Below are 24369 nucleotides of genomic sequence, written 5' to 3' on the forward strand. Positions count from 1 at the left end.
GTTGTGTCTCTACATAGTAAGTAGCCATAGTAAGTAAATTTTGCCAATATTGAATCTGTTCTGGGTGTATTGTTTAAAATGATAAATGTTATTGAACATTACCAAACAGCCGCACCACACTCAGCTATATGTAATGTCGTAGATCAGGGACATGTCTCTCTTTTATGTGGAGGTCAGCGATGGCTGCAGAGAAAGCAGGCAACATGGACAAGATACCGATAAGACATGATCCTTGATTGTGAAGTGAAAGTAAGAACGCGAGGGGGGGCACGGGGGGGCGGGGGCAAGGATGAAGGGTTGTGGTGCTGTGGCACTTAGTATCCACAAAGGGGGTCTTGAACTTCATATAATGTGAAGGACCCTACCTAAAATTGCTTGTGTGTGTGTGTGCATATATATATATATATATATATATATGTATATATATATATATATATATATATATGTGTATATATATATATATGTGTGTGTGTGTGTGTGTGTGTGTGTGTATGTATATATATGTGTGTATATATGTATGTATGTATGTATGTATGTATGTGTATAAAAATAAATAAATATATGTATATGTGTGTTAAACGAGTGCAATCAGGTGTGCCCCTGCGTCCCCTGTTTAATCACTTGGTCTCAGTCTTCAGCAGCTGACCGTGCGTGCCTCTACTTTGTTGAAATGAAAACCTGCAGCCATACCGGCCCACCCGGACACCCCTGGTTTATCCTAATCATCTACCTACTTGTCTTAGGTCAGTGGTCTCCAACCTTGTTCCTGGAGAGCACCCTTCCTGCAGAGCTTAGTTCCAACCTGTATCCAGTAATCTGCCCCACCCCTTACTTAACTCTAATACATTTGATCCAGCCGGTCAGGGAATAGGGAAGAGGTTGATTAGCTGGAGCAGGTGTGGCACATTGTGGTAGTAACTAGGCTCTGCGGGAAGGCAGATCTCCAGGACCAGGATTGGAGACCACTGTCTTGAGTGAATGCAGTGTGTTATTAGCATTGTCATTTTATAGTAGGTAGTTGTAACTCGCCCCCCCTTGTAAAACTGTTACTACAAATTTTGGCAGCCGTTGTTCTAAACAGTTTTCGCTCAGTTGGTATTTCGATGATGGAGGTGGATGTTGCTGTCGGTCCGACCTCTCATAGCTGTTCAAAACTGCATAGACGTTCTCGGTCACTTGTTTTTTCTTACGGTCAGTGAATGAGCACTTACATATTGGACATGTTCAACACCTGTAGCCCCTCCAACCCCATGGTGACCTTTAACAATCTTTTTCTTGCACTCTTGCCTGCAGACACAAACATATGTGTGATGCGTTCACCGACACACACTAGGTTTTCCCCCTGAACAAATGGAAAAGCAAGCTGGATGCCTCAGTGTTGATCTCAGCTGATGGCACACGTAGCCACTCACCCACTGTGCTGCCAGAGAATGAGTGACCCAGTTGAGTCTGACATTTTACACGTGAATCGAGCAGCTGGCCTTGTCATTGTCCAGGCCTTTTTAACCCTCAGAAGACCAGTTATTATTGCGATTTGGCTGCACAATTTAAATGTAATTGCGTTATGAAGTGCATATTTCAGTACTTATTACGCGCACTTAAGTTCAATTTTTATTCTGTATGAAAGAGTTTGAGTCTGTGCTTCTGTCTTTTTCCCCCTTTGTTTCTATCAAAAAATTACAAAAATGTGGCATAAAGGAAGGTTTTTCCCCCCAAAAAAAGATTGTTTGCTGTAACTTCAAATTCAAACATAACATCTTCTTCTTTCAAATGCAAATGAGGTAACTATCTGCATTTTTAACAGAATGTTTTAAATAAAACCATTTTAGATGCTTAAGCAAACCTATTTTTATAGCTTCACTGTGGTTCATTATTTTGGGATGTTTTTTCAGTTTTAATAAGAACCATTTTTAACAACCAAAGTAACTGACATTTTTATTGTGCAAAATAGAAAAATATGTATTGATAAACTTGTCATTACTGCTTTCTAACACTCACCTTGCTGGCTTGGAGGTAAATTTTGAGTCACGTCTGAATTTTGACAAAGTCTGCTTCTTATTTTGCAATTTTTTGTTCAAATTTAAAACTGGAGCCACAGTTACATTCTGTCACCTTTATAGGCACTTAAATGTAACTGCTGCAGCATTTAGGGTGGGCCAGGAAATTCAAATAAGAAGCCGACTTCAGCTTCACCACATTTCTCATTTGTCTCGTTTGCACGTCCTATACGCTCATGCCTTCGATCATCAGAACCTGCTGGAATTTATAAAATATTACTCTTGGTACGCTTCAGTACCAGCTGGTCCACGGCTTATGTGGACATGACTGATTGACTGTAACACCGTCTGATGCATCTGACAGTCAGGCAGCTCCTCCACGTTCACGTGTCCACGTTAGGCAAAAGCTAACCCCAAAAGGCCAGCTGTTCCTTCATGTCAGCTGCCTCAAAACTGTAGTGGACTGTTTCATATGCAACAGATTAGACAGCAGGAGGTGATCGAGAGAGGTTTTTCACTTTATTTTTTTTTCATCTTCTCATTTTATTTGAAATGTGAATCACACATCTCTAGCTCAGCCACCCAGTGGCTGAAGTGACTAACATTAGCATGATTTGCACGATTTGTATATGGAGGAAGAACTTTGAACGATATTCTGAACGAACCAGTATACCGTCCACTACAAACTACAACTTGTAAGGTTTAATTGCTACACAGTAGGGCTACATAATAGGGAGCAGAAAAACATTGATTATTTTGCAGTTGCAGTATGGCAGTATGCTTTGTATTTTTATTTATTTATTTTTTTAACACAATTGTGACCTTTTAATATGACATGGTTAAGGACTGGTCTGCATTATTTTAACCCAAAATGTATGCTTGTTAGATGAAACTCAGAAGCTACTTAATTACCAGATGAAAGCCTTACTGAAGAATGCAGAGGTAAGGGATACAGGTCTGAATCTGCAGATCAGTGGAATTGGCAACATTGTCACTTGGTTGAAAAGATGAACAGGCGCTTCTGATCTCTAACCAAGATTTGCTATGATTAACCACCCAGAATTTGAGAATTATTTTTTGAAACGAAGGACAAAGTCATTTGAAGCATCAAGAACGGCATGTGGAAAGCAACACTAATCAGTAGCCTGAATTCAGAACTTTGCAGTGGTAGATGTCCAGTAGGCTAATGAGCAGTTTAGGTGCGTACGTCCCTTTGTTGTGGAGTTTTTGGCTGGTAAAGTGTCAAACATGTGCAAACTGGTTTTGAAATGATGCCGAATTTCTAGATATCCTGACCTACATGTGCACAATGTGAATTTCAATGTGAAAAAAAACATAAGTTTAAGAGCAAACTCTCACATTTAAAACTGTCTCCTAAAAAGGCTGTTTCCTTTTTTTTATTTTTTTTTTATTTTTTCTCCCAGATCAATGTACGAGTGACGACAATGGATGCGGAGCTGGAGTTTGCCATCCAGCCAAACACCACTGGCAAACAACTGTTTGACCAGGTAAGTTCCCCACTGGCCTGAATGCCATTTTTCTCACTAGGCCTGTAGCAAGTATTGCATAATCGCCTAATTGCAATTATTTGAGACGATCGTAGTTATTTAAGCCAATGTATATGTAAATAAAAGAATGCAGTAAATGGGTTCATTGAGACATCGTGGTTTTTATGAAAATAAAAAACCTTAATACTTCTAAGTTCGCGCTCTAACACGTTTAGAGTGCAGCGCTGAGTAGTGGTTGTTCATTTATTAGTTATGTAGCTCATAAGTTCATGAGTTTTCAGAATGCAAGCTAGCAAAGTGAGCTTTTTGCTTACATTTTCACTTTTGTGAAGAACAGGTAGTTTTGGTTAACTGTACTCATAACTCTATGTAACTGTACACATTTTTGTAAATGGTTATGCACATCAGTGTAGCTGCAGTACCCAGGACCAGGCTTGGGAACCGCTGCTGTACAGTTTGATGACCTAGTGACCCCCCCACAATGAGCCCTTTGAATGAGTCTGAATATCTCTGTAATGCTAACTCTAAATAGCTACTGACTCTGTTCCATAAACAAGGCTCAAAAGTGTATGAATCATACATTTTTTTAATAATAATATTAGCAAATCAAATGTCATGCTTCATTTTCTGCTACTGTGTAACTGTTTACCACAAAAAAATCTGAGAAACCACAAAAAGATTTTAAATCATAAAACGCTATGAGTTGTCACGTAGGACGTCTCCAGAATTTTAGAGATTTTCATTTTATTTCCCAGTTCTTGCAGGAGCATATCTGTATCCATTTTTCTGTTTCTGATACATTTGCTTGCTTATTATTTAATTACATCAACACCTCATACATGCGGAACATGTCTGTCTGATAACTTTAAAGATCAGCTGATTTTACACAGTTCTGTGAAAAATCTTATCATTTTAAAGCCTATTTACGTGAGTTATTATTGGAATATCTGATTGAGGTGGCAAGGGAAGGCCAGGCTCTTCTGGGATAGAACGGATCACTTCAAGTTCAATGTTATTCAAATGTACAACCAGGAAACGTTTAACGCTTATTTTTGTTTAAATTGCCAGGTTTTGTTCTGTTCCCAGAAGCCATTTTTTCCCCTTGGTAGGAAGAAATTCATGTCAGCAGTCTCCTCTCTCCGTGTGAGGGCTTTAAACAGTGGCTTACTGTAGTAGGAAGCAACAGAGCCATTGCAAGAAGACTGGGCTGCTTTGTCATTGAATGGTGATGTCACCTCATGCTACGCCAAGGGGGCGAAGTTTTTTAGCTCAGCAGCCGCTCTGCTGATATACGCACTAAGGGCCTTATCTGCATACATCTGCTCTCTCTGGTTCAGTTGTGCTTCTTCAGTCTGAGTTTGCACTGACCAAGTGAAATCTCGTCCAGAGTCATCTCAGTATAGTTTGTGGGTTCAGGACTGGTAACAGTAATGCGTAACGGCAGCGAGTATCGAGTTGAGACTCCAGATTTTTCAGCTTGAACTGATGTGTCTCATCGTGTATGATAAAGTGGTGCTGCTATATCTGAACATTACATCTCTCTGGTGGTCATGATAGCTAAGCCCCCTGCTGAGTTGCCAGCCAGAGCCAACATGTATACTTTCTGCAATATTAATGCCAATGGCTAAAATATTCATTTGATAGTCTGAGATGCTTTGCTGGCTGTGCTTTTTTTTCAAGGGTTAAATGGAGATCGTTGAAGTGTAAAATTTTCTGCTGATCTAAGCCCAGTTTTGCATTTTGTTCCATGATGGTGCTGGTTGAGGTTTTCCACAGAGGAAACTAACCCAGGATCAGACGATGCATAGCCTCTAGCCCAAATAAGTTCCCTCAAACAAATCCATTTACTTCACCGCGGGGCAGTGTATTATGCTCTATTACTATTGACTTTTGAGGCCACTTTCACTGAAGGATCTCTATTGTACACAACACTGGTCCCTCATGAGCTCTTCTGTAGCCTTTAGCTACTCCTGAAGTTTAATCTCTTCCTAGGATCCATTAAAATGTTCACAAAAGGAGGTGTGCTACATTGCGGTTTCCTCGTTGCGTTTCCATTAGGTGTTATTCTAGAACATTTCTTCAACGCTTATGGAATAATTGAGTGGTTTAGTGAGTGTAGATTCTGTTGATAGACTCACCATGATGTGTCTTCAGGGTTACTGAAACACTGATCAGGAGCCGTATTACAGACACTTCTGAACTCGGAAACCTTATCTGTTTAGTTACCATGACCACTTCAGTTAGGACTGAATTTGGGACAGAAGCTATTACAGAACAATAGTTCTTAAGATCATAATCTTATCCAGATAAGAAAACAGAAACATCATAACTTGGCAAAATTTCCACAATTCTGTCCCAACTTTAAGACAACCCCAGAACTGTCTTAACTTATGTCTTAACCGTCTGTTTCGTTTTGTACCGTTTTATGCAGTGACAGGCAGCGTAATTCACTATAAGTAGCATAATGACGTTACATTTATCTACATTGAAAACGGTGCTTTGACTTACAAGGTTTTTTCTTACAGCGTTTAAAAAAAATAAGATTTATAAAATTTAATAATTATAAGATTTGCTTCTGTAATACGATTGTAAAAAATCTAATCTTGACCTGTCAGATCTTAACTTAAGACAAAAACATAGTAAGTTTCTTTAATACGGCCCATTAGAATTGATTATAATAACCTCCAATAAAGTGTGTGCTTACTTGAATTGGCCAAAATGAAATTCTAAGCATATATATGTAAATGATCTCTTACTACAATACCCAGCATGCATTACACAAATACATCATAGTGATGGAGCACATCGCACCATCAGAGGGAGAACCACATTAAATATTCCACGCAGTTTAACTTGGAGTGAATGGGAAATTGAGGGACAACATGTCTTGAAACAGCTTTAACATAAAATGTCAACACCAGTCTATTTGAATATGCTTCCGTCCATTTAAAGGGCCTGATATATAGAGAGACTAAATCTGGTTGGACTCTGTGTCCCTTTTCTATCCCACAATCAGAGTGGAAAAATGACCCCACAGAGTGGCCAGAGTCACTTATTTTAACTCGTACCATTACTTGACCAAATCACCAGGTAGGCTAAGCTAGTCACTATTGTCATAGCTAACGTTAGCTAACGTTGTGATCAGAATGCTCAAGTCTGTTGCCGACTGTTAGGCTGTATAATATTACTATTATCAGTATTATCCTTGTTCTGTATCAACCTGAGTCAACATTGATAGAATCTAGATAGCTTAACTAACTAGCTAAACTAATGCATTTACATTTTTTTTTAACAAAAGGTACTCAGATAGAGAATTGATTAACTTTTTGACCTACCTGACACAAGAAGTCTGCTGCACACATAGATGTGAATACTATCAGGATCCCATAAAGTCCCTGCGGCTAGGGAGCCCTCCTGTCTGTTGATAGCTTTAAGCTTACTATGATGTCTTTTTGGCTTTGTTTTGTGTCTTGGAATTGTGTAAAACCTTAAATTAGGTTTTTAACCTTACTTGTCCTGCAACCCACCACGCAACTTTTTGTCATCTTTGCAATTTTAGTTTAAAACCGATATAGAGAAGTGTGCAGTGTAAATCAATGCAAAGTGCAGTTGCTGGCCCAGATGGGCGGGACAGCCTGCCTCCAAAAATCCAACCAAAGCAGTTGTAGTTCCTCACACCTTCAAGAGACATAACCAGAAGAGATTGTTCTGTGTCTCACAGAGTGACTACTGTGGCACCATCGTATGATGCAAGTAGGCCTGTTAGCAACAGAATTCTTCTTGGTTTTTATTTGTATTGATCTTGTTTATGTTTTAGAACTGTATATGTAGTTTCTTCAGGCACATTTGTAATCCTGGATGTGATTACGACCGTAACGCTCATGAGATTTTAGCTGACAACTGTCATAAAAAAAAAATTGTGATTAACACATTGGTGAACACATTGGCTTATTGGCCGTCTGTCTACTAGGTAGATAACACTGGTAGTACTGTTGAATTGGTACACTAATTTTTTACACAATCATATATAGTCATTCTGCTAGCATACATGCTAAACACATACATTACTTCCGCTGACCATGTAAATAACCCTAAGTTAGAATGCGACCAAAACGATCTTATCAAATTGTGGTGAAATTTGATCTTTCATGATGAACTGAACGATTTCCTAAAGAATCTTAATCGAGTCAAACAGTTTCAAGGTCAGAGATTTGCACCCCTGCCATGTACTGATGTGTTGTTCTAGCACATTCCTTGTCTGCTCCTGTCCCTTTAAGAGAAGGTGGCTGGTCCTCGGCTGCCCCCAGTCAGCATTCCGCATTCCGGGCTGTGGTGCCATGGAGCGCTGGAGGGAGGGCTGTGGGACGTTGATTCAAGTTACCCTTTTACACTGACCCGAGAGCAGCTTGCAGTCTACGTGCCATTAAAAGTAAAGGTCAGGGATTGGACACGGGAAACTAATCCTAGATCAGTTTTAAAGTGCTGCTCCACTGAGCCTCATCTGCTACTGCAGTTAGGGAGAGGAGAGTCAGGGTGCCTTTCCTGCCGCTCCAATGCCCAATTTTGCTGGGACGTAGGCAGTCTTGCCTTGGGACCTTTGCAGAAAAGTAATGCCACATTAGTCACGTCTCTGTAGAGATGGCACTGAGTGGCATGCACTCAGTCAAACTCTATTTAAAGACCACAGCCCTTTTGCCCATTTCAAGTGGTGCAGTGCACTGCCAGTAACGGTTGCTAATTGCTTTATAGTAAACAGGCACATGCTAAGAGATTAAGAAGAAGACTTGATTTCACAGGGGTCATACTGATCACAACATACAAATACACTTATTTTCTCCTTATAGTGAAAGAAACAATGGAAATCACGCTGTGTAGAATTTTCTTCACCGAAGCCAGGCAAACACTGTGCCGTTAGATATTCACTGCACGTTTGAATCGTCGATCATATAAAGCCAAAGTCTGATTTATATGCTCAGATTTTACTTTAATGCTTGGTCCAGTTAGCATGTTGCGATGTGAGTGCTCGCACTGCGTTTGTAGTGAATTTTCACTACACACAGCTCAGTCTATGGATAATTTCCAATAAAGATGTCACACTTTACTAACTTGCGCCACACTGTCACTGAAACTAAAAACAGGATTTGATGTACATGGTAGGGCGATACCGTCTTTCTACAACCTGTTTTACAAAGGCCGTTTAAAACCAGTGTTAATTCCATTCAGTCAAACAGAATTTTTTCCCTCTAATTTGTTAACCTATGTGTGTTCACCCATGTGAGGGCAGTGATTGTGTATGTGGTCTCCGTGCCACTTTGAGAAATCGATTTGTGTTATCTGCTCGCACTTCAAGACAAGCAACCAAAATTTCTGACCTGTCAGAAATCCATCTAGTCATCTGACTGTTCAGTCGGTGCTCGTTTAGGCAGTTAATTGGGCATCGATCCCGCCTCACGCTGCACGGCAAACGACAGTCAATCAAGCTAAAATTTAGACAGGTCCTGAAATTCAATCAGCTACGAGCGAATCAGGTTTAAAAATGGGCTATAATTCCAAAGTGCTTGCCTGGCTTAAGAGTAGTTTGACAAGAAGTTTGTCAAGAAATTTACTCACTTTTCCCCTTTGCTCTAGGTTAGTGGTGAGCGATGTGGCAAAAATTTTTAATTTTGATACTTTGGGAAATTTTCACAGTACACAATGTCACAATATTTTTTCAGACCTCTGATCAGTTGGAACTGAGGAAAATCATTTTAGCATCGTAAAAACTGTACTGCCTACACCGACACACACTTGCTAGAAACTGTCGAGTTGCTCTGTAATTTCAAGTAGACTTGGTCAAATGGTTTCTGTTACTGTTTATTATTTTTTAAAAATAGACAAATGTACTTAGCAGAGTTGTGATGAGCTGTCTAAATAAATTTCTGTATCCATGTTATTGAAGAGACAGCCTCTAGAGTGAGAATTTCTGGTTTAAAATCTGGGAAAACTGATGTGTGCTGAAGGTGGGAGGAACATTTTGAAAGTACAACCTTTTTGGGGTTTTTTGTAGCTGGCAGTTGCAGAAGGATGCAGGAAGGATAACTGACATCACTGCTAGGACGCTCAATATATTATTGCAACTGTATAACAGGGGTAACAGTCTTCAAATCATTTCTACAATGGAGAGAATCATTACTCAATGACAGAAATGACTCGTCAGATGAGGAGGACAAGGCAAAAGCTCAAGTTAGCAAAGTAGCTACCTGGCTGTCTAGATGTTTATAACATCACCACGTCTTTCTGCAGTCCAATTTCAGCATCTCACTAATTTCTAGTTTAAGCCACATGCGACATTAAAGAATGAATTCGAAATAAGTTTCATCTAGGTATCTGTGTGTTGGTGTCAGTATCAAGAAATTTTGAGCAATGCTGTAAGCCTTAAGTGCAGTAAGTTAATGCACAGTTATCTTAGTTTAAATAGCTCTGCAAGTTTAAATAACCTGACTTCTTTACTGAGATGATTGTCTGAACTCAGTCCTTAAACAGCACAATTAGACTTCCAAGGTGTTCTGTGTTAACATGCGTGTGGTTTTGTTTGCTACAACGATGCCCTCATTTTCACGCTCTTGGTTCACACTTTCGTCTTGGGTGTGTTCTCACAAGAGGGCCGCAGAGGCCGGCTGGGCCGTGCACAAAGCTGCAGCCAAACTCACAAATTTAACCACATCTGTGCCTTTTAGAACCTCTTAAGACTTCCACTTACTATAAATTGGTTAAATGAAAGTGTGGCTGTGCAGATCCACTGTTATGTCAGGCATTTGAGGTGCTCAGTTAATTATTTGACTACATTTGTAGGTTACTGTATCTGATACTTGTTTTTGAACTCTCTTGTAGCTGTGAATTTATTCATTAGATTGTTTATTTGCAGAAGAACTGAGCTGTAATTTTATTCCCATCCTGTCAAGAGTTTAACATGATCTACAATGCTTTTAAAGATTGGGTTGTTAAGCCACTTTGGAAGCATGTTTAGGGCTTTTGTTGTAGAAATGTCTTTCATGCAGAGCCACAGCAGTGTTCAGTGGTATTTTTTCTGGATTTTCCTCAGGAGCATACATTGCACATTGCTGTCACTGTGTTGAAGCATTCCAGATCATATCTGACTGGTCAGCTGTCGCTGCAGATTTAAACTTGGCTTTGCGAAGAAGCTTTGCAAGATGTTTGAGGGGACTGTATTGGGACTCAGAAACCTGTTTTGAAGTATTCATTTTTCTTGTCTTGTGGTTGAATTACACATATTTGTCATTGTCTACCTGGTTCTCCTTGGCTGCTTGTTTTAAATGGGGATGTGATGTTTCGTTGAACAGCAGCATCACATGTTGCAGCAGTGTCTTGTTTGTGTAATGGTATTATTGTTGGTAATAGGGATGTTGATAATTAACTGAGTAACCATTAATCGACAAATATGTTTGACCAATGCTTTCGGTTAAAAAGTAAATTTAATTTCTGATAAGTCATTTTTGAGTAGGCAGGTTTTTCCTCACACTGAGGTTACTTTGTGATGCGCAACTCCAGGTTCTCTTGACTCCACTTAATTTCATCTGATAACTTGGTTGATAAAGTGGTATAACAGTATTAAAGTATAAAAGTATTCTTAATCTATTGTACTAGTGTTTTTCAGTGGCTACAGATCGCAGGAATATGATGAAATCCATGCTTTTCTACTCAGTCATTGGTGAAGCGTCGACCCTGACGCAATTTATTTAGCCACATTTACACAACGCTAAGGCAGACTACTGTTGCCCTTGCCCTGCGATTTACACGCACTTGAACTTCGTTACATGGGGCGTTCCTGTTTGTTTGTTTTCCTCTAGGTGGTGAAGACTGTGGGTCTGCGTGAAGTTTGGTTTTTTGGGCTGCAGTACACAGACAGTAAAGGCTACACCACATGGCTGAAGCTCAATAAGAAGGTAAGATTTTTCTTTTTCTCTTTTCCTTTCCACAGCTCCTGCCAGCTCCAGAGAGCCCCTGCTCCGATTAGCCTGTGGTTAGTGTAGGCCTCAGATGTGCAGTTTAATGGCCTTCCTGCTCTGGAGTGCCAAGCAGTGAAAAGAAGCGTCTGACCAGAACCCTTCTGATGGAAAACTGTGCACACTTGCGTGTGTGTTTTCGTACATTTTCAGGACAAAAGTGTCTTGACTTTGTAGGAAACCCAGAGAAAAACAGGGCTAACCTACAGTATGAGCATCAACATAATGGACCTGACTTTGTAAAGTGTTTTTTTGCAAAGGTGGTTGTTTTATGAACATTCAAATTTTCAAAATTTCTGTTAAAATTGAATGAATAAGATGACAAAGTCGGAGTAATTTGGTATGAAATGCTCCATTTAGAAATGTTCACAGTGGCTGTGATCGGAACCAGACGTCTATGCATTTATTGCTCCCTAAAAGCCTCCTCACGGAAAATTACTACATGAAGTGGTTATGAACACCCTGCCTGATGTTTAAAATATCTTGAGACATGTTGGGTCTCTGGTAGTTTTGCAATATGGTTTTAGCCCTTTTTTACAATTGAATTATACAGAAAGTTTTAAAATTTTGTGGAAGTCCCCTGTAAGGTTATGGTTATGTTTTCAAATAATCATGTTCAGGTAGTTCATGCACACATACGCATAAAGATTTTGTAACTTGAAGGACAATTCTACGTTTTTCAACATTTCTGTTTAATTCAGTCCATGAGATGTAAATAAACCATTCAGGGTGTTTTGATGTGAAGCGGTTCATTGTAGAGAAGCTTATCGACCCTGATTTCTTGACAGTGGTGGTGATAGAAACCAGGAGTCACAATGTCTACAACGCAGTTATAGCCATTTTATTTACTATCCCAAATGTCCAGTTATTCTACACTTGTCTTCTGAGATTTTTTTATTTATTTATTTATTTTTTGTAATGTTAATATGGCAATGGCAATAGTGTGAATCTTAAAAAAAATTAATTAATTCTCAGGTTACTATTCTGCCTTACAACACCCTGCATGTATTACTCCAACATTAAAAAAACATTTAGGTTCGAACCTCAAAACTAAAATAATGTCTGTGTATTAGTAGTTATTTATTGTAACAACTTCCAGTGAGGTAGATTTTAGTGCCAAACTTTTTGAACGTCTGGTTTCTGTCACCACTGTGAACAATTCTGACTGAGTAAGTTTGTCTGTAATGGAGCATTTTACATTAACCGACTCTGAATAATTTGTTTACATCTTAACCATTGAATTATGTGAAAATCAGTTAAAATCCCCTTTAATATATAATACTGCATCCTTTATTGTATAAAAACCTGTGTGCGTGTGTGTGTTGGCTTTCGCCCAAGTAAAGATGAGTTCAGCACTCCTGGATGTAATGTGTGCCTACTGCAGAGACAGAATATGTGTTTTTCTGTGTGCTTGTGTGGTCCTGTGTGTACGAGAGGGAGAAGGAAAGGAGAAAGAAACCAAGTTTTTAATGGTAGGGACTGAATTGATCCCAGCCGGTGTTGCAGTGTGGGACTGTCACGATGATGTACAGCAGGATTTCTTTAACAAGTGGTTCTGGTGGAAAGTATTCAGGTCGCTCCTGGGCTGGAGGTGGTCATAATGCAGCATGTTGGAGATGAAAGAGAGTGAGAGTAAGAGATAAAGTGAAGGTGAAAGGCAGAGCAAGTGAGACCTCACCCAGGTCGCTTATCTTTCAAATTCAGTCCACACTGCTTAGAGTCAACCTGAAATGGTCCTTTTTAACTTTATTTTATGCCCCTGGTCATATTAGGCACGTTGTATTATATCATATACCATTTAAAAGACAAAATGAATGGTTTCTGCCAATGTAAACATTGGAGTGTAATGATTTTTTTTGCCTGCGACCAAAACATCATCTGAGATTTGATGACATCACTGTGCATCAGTAAACAGAGAAAAATATTACCTAATAATATTGTTTCTCCTCTCACTCCCGCCCCACCATTTGTCATCAAATGACATGCTCCTATAGCTCCAAAACCTTTGTCAACACAGCGTTTTACTTACAAATATGTTGCAGTATGAAAGGAAAATGTGTTATTACCAGTTCTTGTTGACTCAGAAGCACAGTACTGTTGAACTTGTCTGCTGTGTATTTTTTAAAGTTACACAGTTTTTAAGATCATGGAACTTCATTACATTCATCATACAGTCTGTGCTTAATTTAACTTTTTTTTGTTGTTGTTTTTAGGTGACACAGCAGGATGTGAAAAAGGAGAACCCTCTACAATTCAAGTTCAGAGCAAAGTTCTTCCCAGAGGACGTGTCTGAAGAGCTGATCCAGGAGATTACACAGCGCCTCTTCTTCCTGCAGGTAATGTTTCAACGTTTGTTTTAATTTTCTTTCAAAACCGAAATTTTTAGTTTTGTTTTGTAGTTTAAATACTGATCTTGGATCAGTTTCAGTGCAAGATGATAGACTTGCCCATCATTAAAACTATAAAGAGTTGGTCTAGAGCAGTTTTCACAGTCCTGTCCTGTGTTTCATGCCCTTGCCGACTTCACCCTGCAACTCAGAAGTGCACTCTAAAAAATGATATCTTAGCAAGTGAAATCATCTTGAATAAGTCAAATCATCTTATAATATTCCTTCAGCCATGTCAAACTAAGAAATGTTGGATATATTCACCAGATTTCATGTAGTTTTACTGCCAAAATATAGTTTTTCACAGTGTGTGCAGACAATATGACAATATTTATCATCTTTGGAAGTTACTTCATATTGCCTCACAGTATGCGGTATGTTACTTCATAGTAGCACCCGTTATGCTAACTAGCTAGCAAAGCTAACTTTGTAATGCATGTTTAGAATGGGAACTGTGGTGCGTTTCTTTTCTTTGTTGTTACTAGATGTGTAGTCTTTAGCTTGCTAACTAGCCAGCTAGCAGAGTTACAGTGGCAGTCATGTATATGCCTAGTGGTAGTTTACGAGATGAAGCCCAGATTAGCAAATGGAATGCTGTAGTTTTTGATTTTGATTAAAATCAGTGATTTCTGGGCAAGTTACTCTTCATAAGTCTACCTTAGGTTCACCTGAGTCCTCGCTGCTCCAACAGGTCATTAAGAAAAACTTCACTTTACAGCTAATACAGTAGTGGAACCAGCAGGAAATGAGGCCAAGTCAACAATAGCATATTAAAAACAATATCTCTGCACTTTTTTCCCTCTCCTTTCCCACAGCAGAGTGGTTATAACCTAGTTCTCAAGGTCCACATTTTTCCTTCTTCCCTGTGTGTTGCAAATTGGGCTGGAGCAAAAATGTACACCGTCCAGCAGGCCCTGAGGACCGAGTTGGGAACCACTGATCTATCACATCTGATTAAATTCATTAACTAATTAACATGCCCACAAATGGAGTGGGATGGTAAGGGCTTCGATTGGAAACACTGGTCTAGGAGCTGTTCAGCATTCGTAGGGTAGTCTCGCACAGCTGAGCAAGAGACTTTGTATTAAACCTCAAAGCCTAATCCTGACTTGAGGTTTTCAAAGCTAATCTATGATTAGCACTCAATTAACACTCTTACTTTGTAGTTTGATACGTATCACACCGTACACTGCCCTTAGGGTCGAATGCTAACTTCTGCTTTTTATGCAGTGCACTAGTCAGTGCAGTGTTTGTTTCTCAGGTAGGACTGGGTATCGTTTCAGTGCCTTGACATTGAAACTTTGAGACCAGAAACGAGTGTGAGGTGCTGGAAGTGTGAGTGTTTACTGACTGCAGTGGGTTGCAGACTAATCATGAAGCTCTGACTTCGATTTGGTGTATATGAAATGTTAATTAAACAGCCAATCAGCAGTCTGGATTTTTGTAAAAGCATGCTTATTGGCTCACTGATGCTGATGAGCCCAACTACATAGGTTTTAAAATTGGGTATTGAATGATATGGAGTGTTTGATACTCAGTTGTATTGACATAATTCTGTTGGTACATTAAATAGTTTTGAATTAGTATTAAAATGGTATTGAACGGTATACCCAGCAGAGTCTAAAGCTCCGTTTGCTGTTTCTTTCTAGGTGAAGGAGGCCATTTTGAATGATGAAAATTACTGCCCTCCAGAGACAGCAGTGCTTCTGGCGTCGTACGCAGTTCAGGCCAAATACGCAGACTACAACAAAGACATCCACAAGCCTGGCTATCTTGCCAATGAAAGGCTGCTGCCACAGAGGTGATTTCTATGACTTCTCTGAATTCCTTAGTTCCTTACTGAACGATCATTCTGAATGTTTATGCATACATGGCCTCTTCCTTCATTGACAGTGAAAGTTAAATGGATCGCAAAAAGTGAAATTTACAGTTTTCCCAAATCCCAAATTTAGTTGATGAACCGAGATGTGTGGCATCTGAAGTTTTCTTCTTTCATTTTTCACTAAAGCCGTGAGACTAATGTAGCTAACAAGTAACAGCTTATGACTTAAACAGTTAGCACTGCAAACTGCATTCCTAAAATTACACATTTGCCACAAACTGTGTTATTAAGTAATCTCAGATAGACTTGTTTGTGGTTTCTGACACTGTATGACACTGTTATCTGCAAAAATGGACCAAAGCACCAACAAAATTCAGACCCTTTCCACGCAAAGGCACTTTGGCCTCACATTAAAATGATGATCTGCATCTCTGGGGGAAAAAAAAACCAGATTTTTTTGAAAACGTAGTGATTTTTTTGTGCATGGGCAAAGCATATCTTATTGAAGATGCTGACATCACAACGTTAACTTGGACATAACTTGTTCCTGGTGTCATTTATTCAGTATTCAGAGCTCTGCCTGAAATACGTCTGTTTCTGTGTGCATAGCAATTGACTGAATTTAGCTTTGCTTTTTCAATACACCATTGAGTCGTCAGAATCTGCTGTGCTTTTTATTTTATTTTTTTTTATACAGATGATTCCAAAGGTATGAGCCTTGATCATTATTAACCAAAGTCTTTAGTTTTGCTTTAGTTTTGCTTTTTTAAGCTTTTATTTTCTGGCGTACACTGAATTTTGAATTTACAGAGATCTGCTGGCCTGTGTGAGTTAAGCAGGCCTATTGTGTTTGTAACATGCTGCTGTCACTTTGGTAGAAAATCTGTGCTCTGTGTTTTGCGCATGCTTACAGTGTTGTTGAGGCTTTTGACAGTAGATTTTCTAAGGTGTTATTAACATAACATCTACTGGGCTAACATACTGATATAATGGTTTTCTAGTTGTTTTTTCATTTTGTTTTAAAAATATCTGGACACGTGTGGCTGCTGCTGTTTTACATCCTGTTGTTCATTTTTATAGAACACATCACATGAAACTGTACTAGCAGCTATCTTTGAACTTGCATTTTGTCTGTACTTTGGTCCATTTTGTCCATTATGAATGACTAATGATTAGTAGTAGGCAGTGCTGCATATTGAACTTTAGTTAACATCATCCTGTTTTTCCTTTGAATTTGATTTAATCCACAGCAAATTGCAGTAAAAAGAGCACAATAGTGAGTTTATGACCACATCTTTAGTGTGATGTGGACTTCAAAGAGACCTCAGACATCAGCTGTCTCGAATCCAGGTTTCAAACTCATGCCCCACTAGGCAGTGTCAAAACACAACCCCATGTGTCATGAGCTATAATTAAACGTCTCTGGGCCTTGGCAAGCATTTGATAGTTGCTCACTAAATTACCTTGTGTGGTGATTTGGCTTGAGGTATGGACCAAGCATTTGTTGAAGGAAAACTTGGCCAGTTATAAACCCAGAATATGAAGTCCTGTCAGATTTTTCTTCAGTTTATATGGCTCCCCAAACCACAAAAAAGCTTTTATTTTTGTATTGCTAAAATTGTCAAACTTGAATGATGTAGCCTGAGCTCAAATGATGCTAAATGAATGCAGAGGAATAGATTCTTAGATCTTGTAGTCTGTGAATCCATCTGGGAAGTCTCATTTTCATTAATTAGTAGGGCATTAACTATGCACGCATTTCATTTCATTGTAATACTATATGGCTGTGTCCTGATTCGATACATTTTTCAGTACGGCTAAAATAAGGACTGTCTGAATAAGTGCCTTGCCTTCATATGTTAATGTGATTTATGCTTGTATTGTGCACACAGCATACATGCTTGGATTTTCTACGTGAGAATAAGCTCATCAATAAGTATGACATTCTTAGTGCGCATTTTCTATATATTTGTGGAGATTGCTACTGGAAAAAGGCCACTTTTGTACATTTTTGTTCAACGTGTTAAATTAAATCTTTAAAATGTGTAAAAGTGTGTTCTCTGTAGAAGATGTGTTAACTTATTTTCACCTAGACAATCAACAAAGCATGTCAGTGGTGCACTGGGGTGCACAAACTCTTTGCATAGGACTTTTCAGGTTTAACACAATTTGCAATTCCAAGGTCACGATACGGTTTGGTTTTTGATATTTTGTATGCTAAAAATGTAAATAATTGTGCAAAGTTCTGATTCAGTCCTACACAGATTGGTTTGGTTAAGATAATAAAAGTTTAGTAACAGATTTTTTTTTTTTTTTTAATTTAAATGCTATGTCTGGCACACCACCCTCTAACAAAGTATATCCCAGAAATCACAGCCCCTATTTGTGATTAATTTGTACTAAAGTCCAGATGTTTGTGTGGGTATGTGCATAACATAAACCCGTCCCCGCTTCCCACCCACTTTACTCTGATTGGATGTGACCAGATGCTAGTGTTAATCATTGACTGTGGCTTCCATGATAAATGAGAGACACCTGGAAGACAGAGAAGGGACTATACAGCCTTAAAACAATGTTTAAAATTAGATTTCCTATTACGTTTTAAAATAATTACACTTATTAATCTGGTTCTGTTGGTGTGCAGTTTGTTCTGAATGCTGTTTTAACATCAGTTGTTGTGTTCAGAGTTCTAGAGCAACACAAACTGACTAAAGAACAGTGGGAGGAGAGAATACAGACCTGGCATGAGGAGCATAGAGGCATGCTCAGGTAATTGCTGCTTTCAGCCATCACACAAGCACATACAATAGCTAATAGCAGTTTCTGTGTTCACAGTGTATGGCAGCATGTTATTTGGTTGTCTAATCTTGTCTGTTGTTGGCGTGTGTTTCCAGAGAGGACTCGATGATGGAATATCTGAAGATTGCTCAGGATCTGGAGATGTATGGAGTGAACTACTTTGAGATCAAGAATAAGAAGGGGACAGAACTGTGGCTGGGAGTGGACGCTCTAGGGCTCAACATTTACGAACATGAAGACAAGTGAGTCTTCCGTGATAAATTGAGTTTAAATTGAGTATAAGATGAGAGATGAGTAAAATAGTCTGAATGAATTAGAATGAAGGAGTTCTCCAGTAATTTAGTCAGTTACTAAGGGTTCATTTAGCTAATAAATCACAGTAGGTAGGGGTGGGATGGTTACCAGTGTTAAAGGATGTAATGTTGTTAGTTTTCCATCTTGATGGAAATGGTAAATATGGAAAATCAAGGGGGATCTTTTTTTTCCATGAGTAGAAATGCAGTTAATCACACTAGAAAACTGTTTACTTTATAAATGATGTGAATGTGAATAGAATAAATCATATGACTGATGCTTCCATTTGTATCCAACTTTGGCTACAAAACATGACAGAATGCAATGGGTACCAATGGACTGATGAAGAAACTAAAATGTACCTTTGTCTTATCAGAGGACAAAACACAACAGTAATATAAGACACTAAACGGACATATCGTGCCTGCCTCTGATTAATTGGCATTTCCATTATGTTTGCCCCTGCTTTCAGTCTCCACACACTTACTAGTTAATGTGCTGTTGATGACCTTACTATTGCAGTTTTTAAAGGGCAGTGGAAAATGTTTAAAAACGTACAGTTCTCTCGTAGTCCATCCAAACATATTTGGAAACTACAATGTAAAAAAGTGTTTTGAAATTAATTTTTACTGTGACGTGAACCAACTCATTTACATACATCCGTCTATTCAGCCTGCAGAACTCGACCCATTCACGTTCAACCCGGATTACCTTTTCTAAAAAGGCACGACACAGGACAGTCAGAACAGAGCTTATTTACATATGAGTCGTAAAAGCACAATAACAAAAACAAGCTGTTTAATTTTATGAGATAAAGAGAAATGGGAAAATGATTGTGTAAAAATAAATTGTGACTGTTTTTGGGAGATTAAACTACACAAACATTATAAATAGACATCAGAGGGGAAAATAAAATACAATGGTTGGAGTAAAAATGTTTAAAGTAAATAGCCAGCTGTCACAGTCTGCTTGCAAATCACACACCAGAACAAAGCATGTTTTCATAGTTATAATTAATGAGAATAATTTCATATTTGTTCAAATTGTAATGATTGTTTTTTTTGTTGTTATCTTGCAGTATGAGAGGTTCAACAAAAACATTTTCAGTATATTTTAACAATATCGCAGTGATACTGAAAATGCTGTCCCATCCTTCAATGTTATATTTTGCTAAAAAAATGTATAGATTGCTCAAAATGCTATTAGATGGTATATGTATTACTTTTATATGTGTAATTTTACAATGTTTCCAATGTCTCACACCTGACTTAATTAGACTATAAAATAAGAGTGTGCTTTTTAACCTTCAAAGTTTCGATTGTGCTGTTCTCAGTAGTTTTTGAGGTCATGATTAAGGTGTGTTTAGCAGTTTTGCGCGGTGCTGTTGACGTCCTCTACTGGTTGAAAACAGAAGTGCAGGAAAAGTCAATGAGACGCAAGAGCTATATGGATGGAAATTCAATACTCAAGACTTCAGTCAGCAGGTGTTTAAAATGTGGCTTTTCGATTTTATTGATGTGAGATTATGAACTCTTAGTAGTGCTTCACATGTTCAGTTATTTTAATAAGGCATATGTATTTTAAAGTACTGTAATTGCTCGGTTATTATGTTGTTAGTTTTTTGACTGAGTGTGGGTTGCAGAACCAGAGAGTATGTGTAATATGAGCAGCTGATGTCTCGTGTCAGAGTGAGCACAATGGCAGCATCTATGCTGAACTGTATAAGTTTGTACTGCGGAAGTCGTGCAGACTGTGTGTTCTGTAGGTTACTTGTTAGATCACATACCCCTCAAACGTAGACTTAGACATTGACTTAACAGTACAGGATCTCTTATAGCTGCACACAATAAATGAATGTGAAACCTTGCATGTTTTTGTTGTTAGCCAAGGCTGGGTATTGTACGTTTTTCAATACCTTCTCTTAAATTACAAACTGGAGGGGCTCCTGATTGCCACAACCATGTGATGGCCCTTTTTTTGGGAGATTGCAAGCCTGCTCAGTTAACTGATATAACAGAGTTTACTGTTTGCATTGTCCTCTAAGTGTGTTGCGCTGTCCAGTGATGTTTTAGTACCAGTTTGAAAAGATCTGGTGGCTGGCTTGGAGGAAGCACATGCTAGTCTTCACCTTCCCAGCTTGGTAGTATCATGTGATGAATGAGGTATTTTGTGGGTATTTTTACCGACCACACTGGACTACAGACTGATCAAGAAGCACTGTAATTTAAATAGCATGCATATGGAATGAAATTTAGATGACCAATCAGCAGTCTAAATTTTGGGCCAGGCATGCTTGTTGGATCACAGGCTAAATACTTAGCTATTAAAATCTGGTACAGGATTTTTCAATACTTGGTAGTAATACTGTCAGCACTGTAAAAGTATTACATTTCAGAACCCAACCTAATTCAGAACAATATAAAATGTTTTATTTTGGGGTATTTGAAATGTTATTCATTTAAAATGCAGGTGTTCAAATAGCAAAAATAGCATGGTTAAATGTTAAATGCTCATCCCTGGTAATGTACCTGCAAGTTCCTTGATTCCATTATATATGTAATGGTCCAGTTTTTCACTCTATTAGACAATATTGTGATCTTTGGCAGAACGTCAGGCTGTCATCTTGTGCTGTATGGCGTCAAGAAATCAGTTAGTATGGGACCCTCTTCCAGGAAGGAGTTTGGAGAGAGATAGGAGTTGGGATGCAAGTTAATGAAGGGCACCGTGTTATTTTTGGCTTTAAGAGGGAGAGGCTGGAAGCGGATACGTCAGTCAGGAACGTGTGCGTGTGTATGTGTTGGCCCCAAGCCTCCTGTATAGAGGAGAACTCGTACATGACCCTGACTTACAGGAAGCGTCTGAGTATACAGGACAGCATGTGGTTGTGGGGTCACATCCCATTTCCTGAAAAATGACCTCAGCACTCCAAGCAGAACACCACTGGACCTTTTTAACATGAATGCATGCACAGATGTAATATGATATTAACATGACTTACTATGAATGTAATAAGCCTGAAATATTGTCTGTGCATCTTAACGGCTTTGTGAGTCGAAGCCTTCGGTATTCACCATCATGAATCATGTAAGACTTGGACCTGTGTGCCTTGAGATTTATTTAAAAGTGACTGAAAGATGTTGGAAATTGCTCACCCCTTACAGTAAGTTCTGGATCAGATTAGTAGCTGATCACAGACTAAAACTGACTGGATATCGTTCTATGAGGAGCCTGCCTGATTTTCATTCACTTCAATGCTGTCTGCGTCTCAGGACATGGCAGTAAGAGTGGCCATAGCGGTGAATGTGGAATCTCTGAACACGATCGATCAGCAGTCAGCCAGTTACTTTATGGTTTTTATAAAGTAAATGATACCCTTTCTCAAATAAAGACCAGTGGAAATTTGAGAATCACAAAATAAATACAAAACTCAATTCCAAAAAGTTGGGTCAGTATGTAAAATGCTGATGAAAACAGAAAGCAGTGGACATTAAATTGTAAACAGTACAAAAACAGGATATTTGATGTTTTACCTGATGAACATCCCTGAAATAATGTGGTCTAGAAGGCATCATATGTTTTTCCAAAATGTGTACATACGTTTCAGCATTAAGGGTGCCTGCACAGATGTGCAGGTTACCAATGCCATGGGCACTAATAAACCCCCATACCAGGACAGACCCTGGCCTTTGAACTGATGTCCATTATTTCCATTATTTGAAGTCTTGACTAGCCAGACCATTATTCCTCTGTGCATCTCTCCATTTCCAATGAGCTTGAGAAGCGGGAGCGTTTATGGAAATTGTGGCTTCTCATGTCTGTAGTCTTAAATTGCATTTATGGATGCAGCAGCAAACAGTGTTTTGACAACGGTTTGTATTTGTGTGTATTCCTGAGCCCATGTGGTGATATCCATTTCAGAAGCATGCTGGTTTTTAATGCAGTGCTGTCTGAGGGTTTGAAGATCACAGGCATTCTGGTTTTCAGCTTTGCCTTTTAATTTCTCCAGATTACCTGAATCTTTTGATGATAATATGCAGCATGGATTGTTAACTACCTTAAATCCTTGCAGTCACTTGTTGATCATTGCTCTTAAACCGCTGAATTATTTGCCGATGCATTTTTTGTGAAAGAGATGAGCCTCGACCCATTCTTGCTCAGAAAAGGCCAAGTCCTTTATGAATGTTCTTTTGATAACCAAGCATGATTGCACTACCTGTTTTGTGAACATTTCCCCCTGTTTCCTAGTGTTAAATTGCCCTGTCCCAACTTCTTGTCTTGTCTTTGTACTCTTTTTGTTTAAATACAGGACAAAATGGATTTACAAATTACTCCTTTATATTTATTTATTTAATTTTTGTAATTGATGTTTGTAAAATGACTGTATACAAGAATTTTATTTTTCTGGTATGCTTGATTTATTTATAAATGATGTATATGTTTGTTTGATTGGTGATGCTGGTTCACATGCCAGAGTATTGTTACAAATAATGACAGTAGAGGGCAGTATTTGACTTCTTCATTGTGCCACAAATGAGCCGCTCACTTTGTGAAGTTCTCTAGAAATCAAACTGAAAGGATTTGAAAGCAAAACTGCTTTCACATGCTTTCCCCTGAAGTTCTCTAGAAATTAAAAAAAGGAAAGGGGAAAAAAAATCATTGAAGCTTAAATAATTGCTAGAAATAATAATTAGAATAATAGAATAATTGCCATCAATCTGATATTTCACAGCCTACGTTTCATATGATTGTTTACCTGCAAAGCGCAAGCTTTGTTTATTTGCTCTCTGTCCAATGTTATTACCTTTGCTAATTTTGACTCTCTCGTTTTGGTTTCTTCACAGACTCACACCGAAGATTGGCTTCCCGTGGAGCGAGATCCGAAATATTTCATTCAACGACAAGAAATTTGTCATCAAGCCCATTGATAAGAAAGCACCAGTAAGTTTGATCCCTGGTGATGCTACAGCCATTTGTAGCTGGGAGTTCAAGAGAGCACAATTGACCTCGCTCTCTCTGGGTGGGTAGGATGGCCCCCCTTCTCCCCCCATCACTCAACGTGATGCTAGTCAGCGCAGGCGTCTGTTAGCTGACGTAACAGATCTGGCGGTTGGCGCTTTCCTCCGAGCGCGTTCAGCTGTCCAATGACGTTGCGTGAGCGGCAGCTCGAAAAGAAGCGACGGCTGGTTTCACAGGTCTGGGAGGAAGCCTGTGTTAGCCTTCACTCTCCTAGCATTGATAGCATCGTGTGACTGGGGGAGTCCTAACTAGCAGAGTGTATGCAGTCTGTGTACAGTTATTCTTATACACTAATCTTGTTCAGCTTCACATCTCATAATTAGGACACCAGGAAGCTGTAAATAGAAATTATAAAATTTTAGATGTGTCCAGAAGGATGAACAGAGCCATGATTGTAAAATGACTGGAGAAGGTGTATATTAATTAGAGTGGATAATTACAGGATTTATCATTTAATTCACTTTTTGTTTGTAGAAATATTGAATAAAACATTTAAAAATCCCTTTGAATAATTTCTAATATTAAATCCATATTGTTTAAGTT

The 24369-nt window shown here is 38.7% G+C and overlaps 1 protein-coding gene across 1 annotated transcript in view; it reads left to right on the forward strand.

Moving 5' to 3' along the window:
* The window catches only part of LOC118797846 (radixin), a 55386-nt gene that overhangs the window by 17755 nt on the left and 13262 nt on the right, over positions 1–24369 (forward strand). Inside the window, exons 2-8 of the mRNA XM_036557123.1 lie at positions 3422–3505; positions 11353–11448; positions 13722–13844; positions 15545–15696; positions 18403–18486; positions 18612–18758; positions 23652–23748. Coding sequence (XP_036413016.1) covers positions 3422–3505; positions 11353–11448; positions 13722–13844; positions 15545–15696; positions 18403–18486; positions 18612–18758; positions 23652–23748 — 783 coding nt within the window. The remainder of the gene's footprint in view (positions 1–3421; positions 3506–11352; positions 11449–13721; positions 13845–15544; positions 15697–18402; positions 18487–18611; positions 18759–23651; positions 23749–24369) is intronic.

Source organism: Colossoma macropomum, unplaced genomic scaffold (genome assembly GCF_904425465.1).
Source record: "Colossoma macropomum unplaced genomic scaffold, Colossoma_macropomum, whole genome shotgun sequence".
NCBI lineage: Eukaryota > Metazoa > Chordata > Actinopteri > Characiformes > Serrasalmidae > Colossoma > Colossoma macropomum.